This window comes from Parasteatoda tepidariorum, chromosome 1 (genome assembly GCF_043381705.1).
Source record: "Parasteatoda tepidariorum isolate YZ-2023 chromosome 1, CAS_Ptep_4.0, whole genome shotgun sequence".
Lineage (NCBI taxonomy): Eukaryota > Metazoa > Arthropoda > Arachnida > Araneae > Theridiidae > Parasteatoda > Parasteatoda tepidariorum.
In genome coordinates, this window is record NC_092204.1 from 52,088,540 (window position 1) to 52,107,766 (window position 19,227).

Sequence of the window (19,227 nt, forward strand, 5' to 3'; positions counted from 1 at the left end):
TAATGTTTTTTTCTGTTTTAATTGATTTCTCTATTCTGTACAATTAAAATAAGTATTGAGAATGTTTAAATATAAAGTTAGTTTACTTCAGTGATTATTTGTTATTTTTTATATTGTTTTTTATCATGTTTGTAAATTTCCAGTCTTGCTTTGGAGATTAAATAAAAGAGGTTGGAAAAAAAATCTAGCTGTTTTTATAGTAAATTAAGGTAAAGGAAACTTGTGAAATTTATATCTTTTTAGTAGGATTCTGTTTTTAAATTTCTATGACTGATGTTTTTTAATTTTTTGGTAAAGATATCGAGTCAAACTGTATTCAGGGGTGTCACAATAGCAACTGTTACAATTGTAAATGGTGCTAAGTTTTTTTTTTTTAAAGTCTTAATTGGTCCTCCTAGGTCCTCTTTTTGCTACAAATGGTCCTCTTTTCCCTTTTTTCTTGTCTAAAATATGTTGGGAGCCCTGCTTCTGTGATTTCAGAATTTTTGTTATTTATTATTTTTTAATTTTATCAATTTAAAATTCTGGCTGAAACAAGCCAGTCATTGGCGAATTTTTTTTATTCTAAAATGAGACCAGAAAAATTATCCCCTCCCCCCAATTTCATGATGTTCCGAATATCTGAATTTGTAATAAAATCCCCACTCACAGTCATATTTAATTAAACTGTATCGTGAAAAATTATGGTGTTCTTTCAAAAAATGAATTTCTAGAATGAATCATTTGAAGAGCGAATTATCTTTTAAACTTCTGTGATTTCAGAATTTTTTTTGTTGTTTATTATTTTTTTTATTTTATCAATTTAAAATTCTAGCTGAAGCAAGCCAGTCATTGGCAAATTTTTTTTATTCTAAAATGAGACCAGAAAAATTAGGAGCATTTCTTTCCTTTCTGGTGAACAAGAAAAGTATCTTTAAAATATAATTCTGCTGGAAAAAGGAAAGAAAAAAAATATTATTTGCTTTCTTATTTTTTTCAGCTATTTTATTTCTTCAACTCTTTCTTTACTCTGTTTTTTAAATTTAAAATCTGTAAATATGAAGAGGCAGAGTATAACAGTTTTGGTTATACGTATCATTTAAATTAATGTTATTATAGTGCTATTGTTGTTTTTGTCGAAGAAAATAGTAACTTCGTTAAGTCATGAAAAATTCTTGGAATTAGTCATGGAAAGTCATGAATTTGAAAATCTAAAATGTGGAAGATACCCTGTATATATTTAAATATATGCTAGCACTGAAAGTATGAATAATGGATAAATAATTTGATTTGTAGTAAATACATTTGGTATTATTTTTATTGTAATTTATCTTATTACTTATAGTCCTGATTATCAGAAAATTGCTGTGGCATTATTAGATAGTACTGTTCAAGTATTGTTTGTGGACACATTAAAAGTAAGCTGTATTTGATGCATTTCTACTTATTAATTATTAAAATATTTAAAAATCAACTTATATTTAAAGACTAAAATAAGTTATTTTGATACATTATTTTATTGGTAATTTGTCCTGTTTGTTTTCACTACTGTCAGAAAGAAATTTAGCACTATGTACTATTCTGTAAATTAAATATTTCTTTGTGAATTTTTGTAAAAAAGTATTTTGGATTTGATTTTTTATAATAATTTTTAAGCATTTTTTATTGGTATTTTTTTTTTATTAATTGTTTATTCGCTATGTTCTTAAATATTTTTATGTACTCATAAGCTGATTCAATTTATATTTTTTCTGCATAAATTAAATTTAATAATTAATAACTGATTTATACGCTTATCAGTTTTAATTTTTTAATTTGTTACCATATTACAAAAATGTTAATTTTTTTTATATATTATTATTATATAAAATAATATTTTTCTACTTTTCAAATAGCAATAATTTTTTTTTTTGACTAATTAATGAACTGTTTTTCAGTTAGTGGTTTTGATGTAATTATCAATTTTTATACTTGAAGGCTTTATTTGAATAGAGGGTCTATTTTATCTTTGTTCATTTTAAGCTATGGAGCCTTAAAGTCTTATGAATGTACTGTTTCTTTTGACTTTTCTGATTTATGTCCTTTCCCCTGTAAAATAAGATATGATTGAGTTACATAATTATACACACAAATATATATATATAGATCTAATAGCAGGACAACAACCGCGTTATTTTTGGTAGTGTTTTTAAATTACATTAGTAGAAACATAAGCCGATAGATTTTAACAGGCTTTATTTATTAGAGTATGGTGTAAACAGAAGTCTCACCCACTCTCCCAGCTGGATAGGGGTGGACTAATATCAAGACAGTGGCTGCGAAGATTAGGTTGGCAACATCGTACAGCAAAAGACGCACAAAAACAATCGCTCCTGCTTTAAATACTAACAGAGAAGGAGGTGAAAAGGCTCGATTCATACATACCTTGTAACTCTACGCATCATCGATAATAATTTAATGCTTCCTAATATGGAAGTAAAAGAGGGAAAGATTCTAATCTTCTCCTTTGAAATATAAATCTAATTATCATTCATTGGTATGTTTTCAGCCTTGAAGTTCCAAAATAGAATATCTCTACAACTGTTCTTTACCAAAGACATTTTATGAAAAGAGTTTTAATGCTTTTATTAAAACAAAAGTATTTATAATTTTTGTATTACATATATATTATATAATATGCATATATGGAGCTGAACTACTATTCAAATAAGGTCTTTATCTTTAAGTAGAAGGTTCCTGTATGATTCATTTAAAAAATCCTTATCTTCCCAAACAGCTTGCATTTTCACTTTATGGACATGCTTTACCAGTGACATGTATGGACATCTCTCATGATAGTACATTAATTGCAACAGGCTCAGAAGATAAAGATGTACGAATTTGGAGTATGGAGTTTGGAAGTTGTAATAAGTTTTTAAAGAAAGCTCATGATAAAGGGTAATCTTAATTAATTAGACTGATTTTTTAACAGTACTCATACATTAAAAAAACATAAAATGGTTAAAATAATATATCACTAATTAAAATTTTGAGATTATATATCTGTAGACATTTTTTCAGTTAGTGTAAAATTTAATTTCATCCATTTTAGTGCAGTAACAAGTTTGTATTTTAAGTATTTTCATGAACAGGGTGCCCGGCCATGACCCTCCTAAATATATATTTGAATCATTGTCAAAAATAAAGTAAAAAGGGTTTCTTTATCAGGGACTGTAAATTTGCATTTAATCGAGAGAGAATATTATATCGAAAACTGTCAAATCACTACTAAGGAAGGTAGTGGGAACTATATCATAGATTCTTGGATGCTTGATAAATCTTGCTGGTGTTTCTAATAATTTTCTTTTAACTCCTTTCTGTTTCTCTTGACAATCAAACAAGTTTAGTGTTTTCTGTTCCATCTTCCTTACTAGAGATTCATTAAATTTTAATTTTTGATCACTGTGTTTGCTTCTTTGCACTTAATTTTTACAAGAATTTTGAAAATATACATTATGGGTATTCATTAGTATATATTTTTTCTTCTGACAATCAAACTGAATTTTTTTTTAATATTTTTTTTTTCTGAAAATTTGAAGAATATTTTTTCTTCTAACAATGAAACAGGTTTAGTGTTTTCTGTTCTGTCTTTACTTGTAATTCATGAGATTTCTTTCTTTTTTATTTTATTTTAATTTTGGTCCCTGATGTGTATACTTTTTAAACTTAATTTTTATAAGTATTTTATAACTATACATTATGGACATTTATTAATAGATATATTTTTTCTTCTGACAATAAAATTGAATTTTTTCTGAAAATCAGAATTTCTTTCTTTTGAGAATCAAACAGGTCTAGTATTTTCTGTACTGTCTTTATCACCAGTGATTCATTAGATTGCTCTAGTATTTTTCCCTTATTTCAATTATTTTTTTTTATCAAGGTGTACACTTTTTTAAACTTATTTACAATAATTTTTTTAAAAAGACATACGTTATTGATAGTCATTATGGAGCTACCATATTTATTTAGACAACAGTAACTTATTATCTAAATATTTTATAACATATTATACATTTATATATATAAATTATTTAGATAACTTGTTTTTTCAACTTTTTGCTATCATATATTTTCTTAAGCATTGATAATTTATCTACGTATGGCGACTGGTCTTGAGAAAAATTAATCCTAAAAATTAATGCTAGTTTAATGGCTTTTATAGTTTTTCTTAAATTGACATTGTTTTCTATGAAACTGGTTTAAATTATCAGTTTTATTTGAAGGTTTTGTTAACTGATGCTATAAACTAATAAAAAGAAAAACTATGAACTTAAATGATTATAAGCAAGGAGTATTTTTTCTGCATCTATGTAGTTGAATTAAGAATAACTAGTTTATAATAACTAGTTTATAATAACTAGATAACTTAAAATAACTAGTTTATTATAAATTTATAAGATAAATTATCTATAATAAAATTCATAATATTTTGTTGTTCTAGGATTACTTGCATAAATTTCTTACCAAAAACACATTTGTTTTTCACTGGTAGTAGAGACAATACTGTTAAACAGTGGGATGCTGACAATTTTCAAAAAATTATCACCCTGAAAGTGAGTAAAATGTTTAATTCTAACTCTAATTTAATTCTAGAAAGGAAAATATTTGGTGTTCATCAAACATAATTATGTTTCTTATTAGTTAAATGTTATTTTAATAGTTGACCTTTTCTGTTTAAATGAATGATCATATGTTATGAGGATAATACTAACTTCAAATGTAAAATAATGTTATTTTTAAACTTTGTATTGCACTTATATAATTTGTGTTACATGGTGAGGAAAACCTCCCATGATTAGTCTGGCGGCAAGGGGACTCTAACCCATGGTCCGTCTACCACTGAGGATATTTTATGTCAGCACTATGGTTTGTGCAAGCCGGGTGTGAACAGCCATCACTGTAATTCGAACTCAGTTCACCTCATTAGGTGGCAACCGAATTATCCCATATGTAAAAGAAGAGGGGGGGAAGGTTGGCATCCTAAGTCCACTGCCAGCATCTTTTTTGATTTTGAGCCAACTTTTTTGCCATTAAATCAAAGCCTACAAACCACTATTTTTATTCAGGTTTCACAAATCAGATTGCAGGGGCGCAGGGCCGGATTAGCCTATAGGCACACTAGGCACGTGCCTAGGGCATACGAAATTCAGGGGCCTGCGAAAAACTTGGGAGAAAAAAATTTGTTGACAAAAATAATTTAGCTTTAAAAACAACAAGTGTATTTTGCACAAAATTATGAAGATACATATAAAAATATAGGGGAGAGTCGGGTAGCACCGCCCAGCGGGTACCCCCGCCCACAGTCAATTTCATGTGTATAGATTATTTTTTCAAGTCAATGGGCCATCGGACATTAGTTGTTATATTAAAAAAAGATTATTTTCAAAGTTTCAAGTATTTATGCAGCTGGTAACATGGTAAGCAATAGTTTTGAAAATATGTAGAATACAGAAGTCATGAAATTCAGAAAAATTGATTGAATGTTTCGATTAAACTTCCTTTTAATACTAAAAAAATAATTTTTTTTATACATGCAGNTATTCTTAATGCAATGTGAACGTTAAGAAAAGTATTCACAAGTTTATCTTTAACATTGTTATCGATTGAACTAATCATAATGGTATTATTGATATCAACTGCATACCTGCCAAGTCTCCTGTTTTTTAAATGAGACTCCCGTATTTTAAGCCTACCTCCCGTTTACCCGTATTATCTTTAATTTCTCTGCATTTTTTGAAGAAATTTTTTAAAAAATTAATTTTGACGCTAAAATATCCGCATATATCAAAAATACTTCTCTTATTTCTCAACAGATGGCGCTGTAGTCAGTTCGACAGTTCTTGCGTTGACGCGTCGGCCAAACTGAATGCAGTGAGAATGCTACTGTTAATCGTTTTTCGCCAATAACAAACGCGTTATTTACTTAGGTATCTGGCAATAACTTCGCTTGTGTTGTTCGCTTTCGTAATTTTACCGCTCGTTTAGACAAAAGTGGATTTCTATTTTCAGAACCATACCAAAACAACCGCCATTATTTCTGAATTTGCTGCTGTTAGCCAAAAAAAATCTTGTAGATGCATTAAAAGAACAATCATTTTCCTTAGCTACGGATGGTACAAATGACACTGACAGTAAATTATATCCAATGGTTGTTACATATTTTGACAGAAGTAGCAACAAAATACAGCCAGCATTATTAGCAGTGCCTACTCTTATTGGGGATAGCACTGGCCAAAATATTGGCAATCTAATGATAAATAAATTAGAACACTATGGAATACCCCTTACAAACTGCATTGCATTTGGGGCGGATAATGCAGGAGTAATGATAGGGAAGAAAATGGAGTTGCTGCTGTGCTTAGGCAACAAAAACGAACCGCTTATTGTAATTGGATGCTTATGCCATTTGCTTAATTTAGCCGTGGAGAAAGGAGCTGCTTGTTTACCTCTAAACATTGATGAGTTATTAGTAGATGTTTATTATTATATTGACAAAAGCTCTAAAAGGAAAGAAAAACTGGAAATGTTTGAAAGCTACTATAACTGTGAAATTAAGAAAATTTTAAAACATGTTACAACTCGCTGACTGTCCACAACAAAGTGTCTGGAACGTTTATTATCTTTGTGGATTCCTCTGCTTCAGTTTTTTAAATCTGAAATTGGAAAAAAGAATGTTAAGTCTAATAACTTAAAATTCTATACTATTCCAAAAAGGAAACAAAATGAAGTCAAAGATACAGATAAAAGTTTGCAAAATAAGGACAAAGAGCCTAAAAAGCGAAACATTAGCTGTGTGGATGATTTTGATGACAGGGCAAAAAAACGAAGCAAAATATCAACTAATGATAACAAAATGTTTTTATCAAGGCCAGAAAGACTTTTTTATCTTCTTTCATCTGATGTGAATAAGGCTTATTGTTATTTAGTTTTATATATCAATCCAATCTTTGATAAAATTAATACAGCTCTTCAGACACAAGCTCCCCTTATTCACAAATTAAGGAAAATGCTAATAGAATTTTTTAAGGAGATTTTGAGCAAATTTGTTAAGGCCATAATCATGAAACAGAGTACTGATATATTAACTGTGGCTTATCACTGTTCAGAGAACCAGCGAACAGATGATGATTTGCTCATAGGCGAAAGAGCAAAAAATATTGTACAAGAATTAACTGTAAAAGAGAAAACACATTTTTTTAAATATGTACGACAGTTTTACATCACAATGTGTGATTATATGTTACACAAGTTCCCGTTTAGGGATGAAGTTCTAATGCATGCTGAAATATGCAATTTTGAGAACATTGAAAATTCTTCATTTTCTTCAGTTAGATACTTTCTTAATAAATTTCCTATTTTGCTGAAAAGTAAAAATGTAGATGAAGAAATTGATAAACTTCAATCAGAATTTGCTACTCTCCAAGCTACAGAAATTCCTGAAAGTATAAAACAAGAGGAGAGAATTGACTCATTGTGGGTATCAATTGGACAACTAAAGAATGAACTGCATGCCAAACAATTTCAAAACACTGCAGATGCCATGTTAGGGATCCTATGCATTCCGCATAGTAATGCAGAGTGTGAAAGAATTTTTTCCAAAGTGAAAAAAATTCGAACTGAATTTCGTTCTTCACTTTCAGATGAAAAGCTAGAAAACTTACTGTTAATGAAGAGCAATTTATCTGATTGTTGTTATGAACAGGATTTTGATAAAAAATTTTTAGCTAATCAGCTACCTATCAGCTACCTATGTTCGCAACATGAATGTGTAAAAATTTTGTAAAATAAAAGTTGCTTAAAAATATGAAAATTATTTAGATGTTGATATTTTTAGTTTACATAATTATTAAAAAAAATCTTTAGACTAAGATTTATACATCTATTCTATACTGCATTGAATTTTAATGCTTATATTATTCCCAATTTAGCATTTCTCTTTTTGATTTACCTGTTTATGAATGAAGTATCATAACTGTTTGTAGCCTAAAAATGTCGCTAGTAAAATCTCCGTTATTTTATTTCTCTAATGTTGGCAGGTATGCAACTGCAATATCGGCAGCATGTCGGTATTGCAGATAAAGTTCGATAAACAAATTTGTAAATTAAAATTCATATTAATAAAAATGTTAAAAAAATATGCAAGAAAATTTTAGCATATATTTTGAAAAGAGGGGAGAGCCCAAAAACGGCTATGCCTAGGGCCCACGAAAGGTATAATCCGGCTCTGTGCCTAGGGCCTACGAAAGGTATTATCCGGCTCTGCAGGGACGTAACGATTAAGATAAGTCCTCAGTTGAAGAAACCATGCAGCGAAATACAGATTATTTTTAATTCTAATTTTCTAGCTTTAAAATATTTTAGGTTAAAACCTATTTAGTTAATTTTGAAAATTCAGAGTAATACTTAGCAAGTGATTTCCAAGCATTGCAATTTAAATGGCAGGTTTTAATATTTTGGTTATGTCTGATTTTAAATTTTCTTTCTACAGTACCAGAAGAGGGCAACTTTTTCATATTCGCATGATTAGTTTGCATCACTATACATAAATTTTTGATTAAGGATTTTTGACAATATATTTTGAAGAATATATACTGCCTCTGTTAAATGGATAGTATATATTGTTTACTTGATTTTAATTTGAAATCATAAACTTAAGTGCTATTATTAATTTTTTAGGGCCACCAGAATGAAGTGACAGCTATAACTGTTTGTCCTGATGGTTCGTTTGTAGTGACTTCTTCTCGTGACAAATCTTTACGATTGTGGAATAAGACAAGAGAGCCACTGGTTTTGCAAGAAGAGCAAGAAGAAGAGGTGAATTGTGGGCTTCAATATATGTTTTAACTATGTTCTTAGAAATAAATTCTATTTGTTTTAATGACTTATGTGTTTTATTTTTTTGCTATAGGAAAAGGAAGATCTTGAGGCAACTGAGGATTTACCTCCAGTTAGTATAAATTTTTCTGTAAATTTTTATTAATTTTGCATCAACTTAATTTTATGCTAACAGTAGCGTGAAGGATGCGCTTTGTCAAATCACTTAAAGTTAGAGTTAAAATCATTTACTTAACTGCATATTTTTCAATAAATCCTGTTAATAATGGCCCAAACTAAAAAGATTTACTCTGATTTCAAATTGAAACGATTGGATTGTTTGAATATAATTTGATTTTTTATGTTACTTTTCATTGTTTATATATAACGATTGGATTGGAACTTTAAAAGCAATAAATTTATTATTTACTATACATAATATTAAAAATATTAATTTTTTGCAATATTTTTAAATTTAGTATATCATTCAAACCATAACTTTTTCATTATATTTTTTAAACAAAGAAAATTTCATTTTCCCAGATTCCAGGAGAGGTTAATAAAGAGGTAGCACTATCAGGAATGAAGTCAGAGGAAACTATTAAAACAGTAAGTAATTTTCAGTAACTTTTTTTTTTGCTTTATATAAATGCAAAAGTAGAAATTGTAAATGTATTAAAAATTTTGAATGTGTTCTTTCTTGCTAATATAATTTACAAAACACTAATTTGGTTTATATATTTATTTTATATAAATTATAATTTTATTTTGTTAAGAATAAATATTTTTAGATTATTTACTCTTCTTTCCATTATCTTAGAAAAGTTTTAACTTATTTACTATGTTTTTTATTTTATTTTATGAACTTCAAATTTTTTTTATAAGTAGTATAGAATTCCGTTAACTTTCTATTTCTCTTGCTCATTGTCTTATTCTTTTATATACATTTATTTTCTTAAAATATTAAATATGTGAAACTATTTATTTTCCTTAGAGTAATGCAAGTAAGAAGGTGTTGGGTGTTCTAAAAAGGATAGACAATTTGAGAAACCATTAAAAATATACAATTATAAATAAATTATAAATATAAAATACTATACAAATACTTTACAATATAAGATACTGTACAACTATAAAATGCAATTTGAGAAACCAATAAAAAAAAATTTACTTTAGAAAATTAAATTTGTTGGATAATTTGCATTTTGCTCAGGAAGCTAGTCTCAAAACCACCCCAAGTCTCAAAATTAGTGATGAACAACAGATGGTGCTATTGACTTCTTTAGTAGTTAGATAGCCGTAGGTGGGCCTTTTTTCAGTTCTTGGTTTGGTGCTCCTAGCTGAAATCTTTTTCGTGTTATGTTTTTGACCATCCCAACAGAAATATTTACGGTTAATTTTATTTCCAGAATCAGATTGTGCCAATTTGATATGATGGTTACTTTGAAATTATTGTTTTATACCTTATTTTTTAGTTAACTGTGCCATCTGTTGAGGAACTTTGTTACTAATTTTGAAATTCTGTGAGAAAATAGTGATCAGCATAGCACACCTAATGCTACACCTCTTAATATTTTGTTTACTATTAAATTCATTATTCAAATTGTCAATCGTTTTCAGACACTGAGGAAAACAATGCCGACCTGGCACTTTCAAACATATTTTATGCATAACTGTATCTAAGAAGAAAATTTATAAATTCATTATAAAATGTTTAGTTACATGTAAAGAGTTTTATCGAATGTTTTTTAAACTTAAAGCTCTGAAGATCTTTTTATTCGAGAACATCAAATTGTTTCGCGGTGGCAGGATTTCTGCATATCTGTATTTTATGCTATAGAATAAAAGGTTTTTTTATTTATAAACTTTGGAATTTAGCTTTCTTAAATAGACTATTCCTTTAAGCAACAAACATCTTAATTGAAAATTTATCAAAACGAACAATAAATTCTTAACCTTTTCCTGAATATATGTTACAGATTCACCTAACTTATATTTGTAAAAATTCAAGACATTTATTTAATTGCTTGATGTATCTGTGCTCTTCTCAAAAGTTAGGAACAATTATGTTAATTAGAACAGAACTAGTTTAAAATTCCATTGGTACTGGTATTATTAATGCTAAATATCCACTACTAAGTACATTTCTATTTAATAAAATTGGAAATTTAATTTTTTTTCATTGAATTTTAGGACATGTGATTATCTTAAACAAATTTATGAAAGAAACCATCACTTACTTAATTTGATTGTTACTTACTTTGAACTGCTATTCAATTGTTAAAATGTCAAAAAACAAAAGGAGAAAACATTTTAAACCTTTGAAGAATTATTTTAAGGGTTCTCCAAATAAGCTAAAAGTACTGACTAAATCTATTTTCTACTAAAATAATAATGTCGTTTTGATTGTTCTATTGGACATGCAACAAGCATTCCAAAACAAAACATTTTCTAAAAATGTTTCAAACAGTGAAATATAGTATTTCTAGTACTACTAATGATTTGTTACTGTTATTTTCAAGTTATCATCCTATTGAAATTTTTTACTTATTTTTAAAATAAAACATCTAGAAATTATTGATATAACAACAACTTTTTTGTGTGTGTTATGTTGGCTTAGTTAACTAGTCCAACAATGGTCCTCTTTTTAGTAATAAAAAATAATATCCTAAGATAGTTGCAGAATTACAGTTACTTTTGCAAAAATTGATACTGATTCCTTTCACTAGACTTTTTTTTTTTAATATTTTCCTGTGAATTAAATTTAAACTCATTTGTTGTCAGACATTAAAGCTTAGACCTCTGTTATACAGGGTTTGACCTTAAATTTTACTTGAAAAATTTCCTCTAATTTTTTAAATTTTCTTGGCTGTCAGCAATTGTAACCACTAAACTGAGAAAATAAGGCAAGTCATTATTATTGAGCAAACTGTTGTATTATGAAATAACTGTAGTATTATTTAAATTTAAATGATTTGACAAATAATTACATTATCATGATTATATAATTATCATGAATATATTAAAAACTAAACTCAGTGGCGCGACAGCCCATAGAGGGCCAAGGCCTACTGTGCCCATCTCAGTTTTCTTGACCTTGGACTCTGGGGTGCAGGAGCAGATGTTCCGGTCAGGTGGTCAGCCGAACGCGGAACCCCCAGTGTTTAGTTCCCAAGCATGCTTGGTACTCATTTATCGACCCACTGAAGGGATGAAAGGCTGAGTCAACCTTGCCCGGCCCGAGGATCGAACCAGGGACCTGTGGCACGACCGCGCGAGGCGCTACCGCTCAGCCACCGGGCGTCTCATGAATATATTATCTATGAATTTTTAAATAATTATATATAATAAGTTATTTTTCACATATAGGTTGATCAGTTGATTGAAGCTTTGAAAGTTTATTCTTCAGAAGTTTTAAAACTTGAAGAATTTGAGCTGGAATGTAAAAGTGTTGGAAAAAAGGTTAATTTTAAATCAATAATAATAATTGAAAACTCTTTTTCATATTTGTACATTTCTAAAATATGCATTTTGCATTTTTTAAACTTTTTCTTTAGCTTCCCACCCCAGCTGCTCATCCTTTGTTGACAGCTTACCGTGCATCTACACCTCTGGAATACATTAGAAAAGTTATAGTAAAAGTTAAATCAAGGTACAAAAGTGTGATTCATTGTTTTCTTTTTATATTTTATTTTATTTGCAATCCAATCATTGTTCTTTAATTAGACCTCCATTATAACAGAGATGAGTTTTTTTCGTTTGGCGGAATTCTGTTTTTTTTTTGTTTTTGTTTTTTTTTCCTTCTTCAATTAATAAAAGAAAAATTCTGCATTTTCTCAGAAAGTGCTGCTTTTTATAATGGCTGAAAAAACTTTGTTCTTCGCCCTTTTTCCTATCTATCTCAAGTTTAATTTGAAATTACATTCACTTGATTTAAAATCGCGGATTGCGGTTTATATTCATGCAATTAAAAAAACGCATCACATATATATTCAGGACGTGATTTAAAAATCTCTGATTAGAATTCATATTCAGATGATTTGAAAATCACACATTGAGAAGCATATTCAGGTGATTAATCATTTGTTTCAGAAAAAGTTTCAAAATTGTTAAAACCATTATTTTCTTCAATGTTACCACACAATAAATGCAAAACTCTTTGAATGTTGGAAGAGTTACATGATCCCCTTAATTCTTATTTTAAGAGGTGATAATTTATGGTCATTCAAAATGCTTATGACTATCTTTTTAAAGGAATACAATAAATTTATCAATAATGCTTTTCTTATTTAAAAATTGTATTCACTCTTCTTGTGCTATGTCAGTCATATTGTGTGGTTTCTTTTAAAGTTGAAACATGTGACTTTTTTAGTTATCTTGATGTATGTTATTTATCGATAATAGCACCCCTAGCAGAGCTTATTATTTTTAATACTTTTTTCACCTATGAAGTATTATTTTAAAGTTCACTTTTACGATATATTAATATAAAGAAAAAGTTGCCTTAGTACCAACTTTTTCTGCTATTAAAATATGATAAAAAAAATAAAACAATTCTTTGTTCAAGTTGGCCAAGTATTTTTTATCTATGAGTTAATACTAACAGTATTCCTGTGCTTTCACGATACAACAACATCACATTATGACAATCATTTTTGCTCAAACCAAGAGGGTAGTTATATCGAGCATTGACTGTGTGATTTTTCATATTGTTATTTATTCCTTAATTTCCTTTTTTCTAGTGAACTGGAGGGTGCTTTGATGTACCTACCCTTTAATTATGTTTTAGATTTCTTGAGAATATTGTCTGAATTTACTGATAAAGGTTGGGAGACTGAACTTTGTGAAAAATGCACGTCATTTTTAGTAAGGTAAGTACCAATTTTCCTTTTTTTTTACTATATTTTCAAAATTTACATATACCTCCAAAAAAATTAAAAATACCCAGGAACCATTCTTTAGCTTTCACCAGTTCACTTGCTCAGACAATTTATTGTTCAATTGATATATATATATATATATTCTCCAGTGCTTGACTAGAGAATGACTGACGTCATACAGGCATCTGAAGGGTAGATTTGTTGGCCACTTTTCCAGGGGCTCCATATTAGGTGGGCCAACATTGCTCCCACAGTAAGGACAGATAGTACAAAGAATGAAAAAACATCCATGCTTTGCCCGGGATCAATTGATGCATTAATTCAGTTATTTAGTGATGCATACTTACCAACTCCTTATTTCTCTTCATTTTGAAGAACGTGAAAACTTGAGTATGCCATCAAATTAGGGATGTAACACATATTCTGCCACTTTTCTGTGGTCAGGGATTTTTTTTGGGGGGGGAGGGTGAGATGATTTGAATAGATTTAACTAAGAATACTCTAAAATTCTGTTGTTTGCTATACATTATTAGAAATATGTTTTACACNTTTTTTTTTTTTTTTTTGTAACTTTACAACTTCAGTTTTTTTTATAATAGCTGTTATTCTTTTTTATTTATCTTAAATATTTTTTATTATCTTAAATATTTCTATTATTGTTTTTTTTCCTTACCCCATATTTATAATATAGCTAAGTTTTGATTATTTTACTAAACTTTTTTACATAAAAAAGTATTTATCAGGGTGCGTAGCATTTTTGAAAAGTGCTTAAATGTGCTTATTTTTGATTTACGTTATTTAGAAGTGCTTTTTTTTTATTTGGGGTTTGTAAAAAGTGCTAACTTTTTTATCTTTTAAAAAAAGATTTTTTCTTTGCCCTGTCGATTGTCTTTCTAAATTACAAAAAATGCATGATTTTTACAATTTTCTCTGCAATATTTATCAGAAACTATTTATTTCATCATGATTTTGAAAGTGTTTTTTAATTTTATTGATTTTATGTTTATAAAGTAAGAACTTTAAAAGATAGAAAAAAATAATTTCTATTACTACAGCACTGATCCTAATTATGATATTTTTTTAGTGAGTGATTAAATATATTTTTTGAGTGCTTAAAAGGTGCTTATTTTTTGTTGAAAAATCTGGCTACGCACCCTGATTATAATTGATTTTTTTTAAAATAAAAATGTTATTCAGTTGGCGAATATTTGGTACTCGGCTGATTCACTAATCGCTTCGTCCCTCTATCAAATTATATTTTATTCACAGGAATGTTATATATTTGTTGGAATCTATTACTACTTTACTTAAACAAAAAATGTATTGTTATTTCATTAGATCAATAATGCATTGTTACCACCTTCCCATTACTTTTCATTCTTTGGAAAAACTTAGAAACTTATGCATACCATTGAACTACATTTTTCTTCTGAGGGATGCTATATTTGTTGAATTAAAAAATGTGGCATTCGTTACTACACTACATAAAAAATGTAGTTTTTTTTTTCATTAGATCAATAATTACAATGTAGAATACATAATTTTCAGCTTTATCTAAAAATTTTTTAGATTCTAATTTTTTATATCATCAAGTAAGTTTTGAAAAAAAATTTAAATTCAATGCAAAATCAAAATCTTATTAAAATTGAACATCATTTGTTTCTCTTGTTGAACAATAGTTTTAATTAATATGTAAATTTGTTTTTTGATGATTACAGAATCCACTTTGGACAGATTTTGACTTCTCAAAATTTCCAGCCTGTTATTGAAAAGTTAAAAGAAAAGCTTTTTGGTCAAGTACATCATATGAAGGTAATGTATTTTATAAATTTATTACATACTACAGTAACTTGGCAATGGATTGTGCATGCCAGAAAAATTTGCCAATCCAGGGCCTCCATTCTTGACTAAAATGTAACTATTTTCTATGAAAATCAAAAGATGACCATGGCTGCTACTTCATAAAAAAAAAAGCAGCTAGCCAAAAAATAACTGCTGAAAATAATGTAAAATGACATGAATTTGAAAGCCATTTCTCTGAAACTAAAAATCAATGTTAACTGAAATAGAAAATAAATTATGCACTGAAAAGTAAAAAGGCATGAATGCATCATAAGTGATGTCTTGAAATCGCGTGTAGTAATTACATTGTAATACATGGAAGAAATGATAAATAAGTGCCAAAAGAAATTATAGAAAAAAAAGCATGCTCATTTAGGATAGAATAGTCATGAATTAACTGCATAAGAAAGTGATAGCTCTTATTTGAAATTCAAGTGTCCTAATATCGCATTTAAAATATTGGAGTTTAAAGAACCACATGGAAATAATCTGGGAAAAAAAAAGGATAAATAAGTGTGGAAAAACTTTCAGAAAATATTGTACAGCTCTGATGAAATTTCACGATTTGAGCATATCAAAATGTAAACACTCAAATTTGAAATTTATGCGCCTTAATAACATGGTATTAAAATATTGGAATTTGGAAAATCACATGGAAAAGGCTGAACTATGAAAACAATGTGGATCAACAGTGGAATCAATGCATTAAGAATTGCAAAAAAGTTATTACTAAAATTTGAAATTTCAAACTTAAAAAACCATGGTTGAAAAAACAATAAATAACCGTTGAAAAATAGAGTCTGAAAACTATGTGGATTTACTATTGAATCATTACAAATTAATCTCGTAAGAGAGTTCAAAATTCGTAAGTTGTGATCAAATTAAAATTTCGGGTTTTGTAATATCAGCATTCATTAGCATCATATTGAAATATAGGTAGTAATGTGGAAATTACTAAAAAATCACTTTAATTTTCAAGAGAATCAGTGTAAAAATACCAGTATTCTTAATTTGATCATACACATCATGCCACACAATCAAGATTGAAGAGCATGTGAAACAGAATTTTTTTAAATCAAAATTTCAAACAGGACGACACTGCAAAAGCTTTGCCTAGAATGAATTCTTATTTTACAGGAAAACCACCTTAATGAGTGTTTTTAAAATCCTTATCAAAATTAAAAATGAGTCAAAAATTAATTTCCAATTAAAAAAAACGCTATTGATTTTGAATTAATTGCAGCGAGGGAAATCAGAACATTGAAACAGGGTTAATTGAAGGTTTTAACTTAGAGCTATTTCTAAAAATTGCCTTGTCAATTTCACTTTGTTTCCTCAAACAATTAAATCAGTTTAGCTATTTATTTCATTCGCCTTCCCGTACTGTCATTTGTCAGAAATTGGTAAGGATTTGTTTCTTTCCTCAGTTAAATAATGATTTTCGACCCCTTATGTGAATACCTTTTTGTTTTTATTTATGATATAGAACCTGAAAAAGTTTATTTAGGGTTATCTTTAAGTAACACTCCGTATATTATCTCTACTCTTTTTTAGATTTTTTTTACCTATTGTGCTACTTTTAAATTCAGAGCATACTATTCAGGCTACTGTTATTAATTTCTGAGAATACTATTTAGATCACTATTTTTGAGCTTTGGGGCTTCTAAAACAACATTTTTGAATACTAACTTCAGTGGAGGTTCTGCAATTTTTTTTATATATTCTTTTAGTTGGGTATTAATTTTGCCAACATAAATCAGCTGGTATGCTATTACGTGTCCAAGAAATGCATCATATTTTTTTTTCAAGTCCCCTTTATGATCTTTGACGTTTTTTACGTATTACAGCACTCAAGCCAAAGCACTTGTATGTAATATATAGGGGGGGGGATTAAAACAGCATTTTTTTTTCTGAAAATTTATTCTATCAGAATTCCTAATTTATTGAGAGATTCCACATTTAAACACTTATGTTGTTTTAGCTTAAATTACTATTATATATCATTATTCTAATGGTGGTTTATCTTAATTCACTAGGTAAAAGCTATATTTATTGCACAGGAAACTTGAGGCGGATCTGTATTACTTATGAAATATCTATCAGTATTTTCTATTTATCTTTAACCATCTGTGCATTAGTGGTATTTTTTTGCGAAACAAAAAATTGTTGTTTCTTTAGAAATTAATATAAAATATAAATTAATTTATGAAATGGATAAAACACTATGGCATCTAAAGAAAAAGAATGAAAGTAATCTTCAAATTTTAGTCACGTGACGCGACTTTATAAAGCAAGCTACCAATTTCTTTACGTTTATAAAGGATAATTTTATTTTAACTACCATAAATGAAGTCGTCTATTGTGAGGAAAATTTTTAATATCCAAAAATTGTTTCAGGTTTACTGTAATTATATGTATAAATTTGTATATACTGCTGATGAGCAATTATTTTATTTTTTATTCCAGGATAAAATTGGATATGCAAAAGTAGTGAGCAATCTTCAACAAGTTGCAATTGATGCACGGGAGGAGGTATCTATGTTTTCTGAAGTATTGGAAAACGTTCAAAAGAAAAAGAAAAAAGCAAGGCGAAAACTAGAACGCCCAATCATAACTTATTCTTGAAAATATTTTTACATAAATTGTAAATACATTTGTATATACTCATGTTGAATAAACTTTTTAAAAAATCTTAATTTATTCTGACACAAATTCTTATACCCTTTATATATACAGTCAAGCTTGTTTCCTGTTGAAACTGAGGTACTTAGCTCTTTAAATAAGTGTGCTCATTATAGTCAACCAAAACAAAGTGCACAAAAATGAGCCAGAAAATGCTTTAAATGGGTTACCTTTTGTTGTTTTCATTTTTGCTGCATATAAAAAAATGTTTAAGTTTTGTTTATAATTTAGTATTGCTTTTATTGGGCTTGAAATCACTATTTCTTAATATAGTTGCACTTGGAGATTGTATTCATGGCATTAAATATGTTATCAAAAGCACCTTAATGGCTTAATGATGGCAAAATTAGCTCTGCGTTGAGTACTAAACCATCATATTAAAGTTTCATTCTGAATCATATTAAGGTTCAAAATAGTGGAAGCATTCAAATAATATTTTCTGTAAAGATTAAAGATCTTTATCAAATGTTTTGATTTTTTCCCCTCGACTTTGAGGTTACCCAATGTCAAAGATAAGAGTTAATAAGATAACTCTTATCTTTGGTGCAACACAAAAAAAGAAAAGCATGTGATGGGACGTATAGTTTACAAATATTTGTCCAGGAAAATTCATAATAATACATGAAATGAATAACTGAAGCAAAAAGGAGTACAATATATTTAGTTTGCATTTGGTAACATTTTCTGTTAATCATTTCAAAGACTATCCACTATTTCTTATTTTACCTGTAGACGTTTCCTATTCATTTATTGCTTATTTACTACAATTTTCCAGCGATTTGATCCTAAAAACTTTTTTAAACTGTTTTGAAGAATATGAAATTTTTACAAACAACCAGATACATTTTTTCTTACAAATTTAATGAATATTTCATAGAAGTTTAAGAAAAATTATAATGAGTTATGTTATAAAATATTAGTTATTAAATATGAGTTATGTTTGCAGCAGAAGAGTTATAAATTTAACATTAGATAGATGTATATTTAG

The 19,227-nt window shown here is 28.2% G+C and overlaps 1 protein-coding gene across 2 annotated transcripts in view; it reads left to right on the plus strand.

Annotated features, from left to right (window-relative positions):
- The window catches only part of LOC107439747 (WD repeat-containing protein 3), a 35,788-nt gene extending 17,535 nt beyond the window's left edge, over positions 1-18,253 (plus strand). Inside the window, exons 15-25 of one of the 2 annotated variants that reach the window (XM_043044320.2) lie at positions 1,325-1,397; positions 2,756-2,916; positions 4,463-4,574; positions 8,698-8,835; positions 8,930-8,968; positions 9,379-9,444; positions 12,205-12,297; positions 12,393-12,487; positions 13,578-13,706; positions 15,434-15,527; positions 18,024-18,253. In XM_043044320.2, the coding sequence (XP_042900254.1) occupies positions 1,325-1,397; positions 2,756-2,916; positions 4,463-4,574; positions 8,698-8,835; positions 8,930-8,968; positions 9,379-9,444; positions 12,205-12,297; positions 12,393-12,487; positions 13,578-13,706; positions 15,434-15,527; positions 18,024-18,182 (1,159 nt within the window). In that variant the 3' untranslated portion in view covers positions 18,183-18,253. The remainder of the gene's footprint in view (positions 1-1,324; positions 1,398-2,755; positions 2,917-4,462; positions 4,575-8,697; positions 8,836-8,929; positions 8,969-9,378; positions 9,445-12,204; positions 12,298-12,392; positions 12,488-13,577; positions 13,707-15,433; positions 15,528-18,023) is intronic. The other variant, XM_071180160.1, reaches the window with a different exon arrangement.
- Positions 18,254-19,227: the final 974 nt, after the last annotated feature.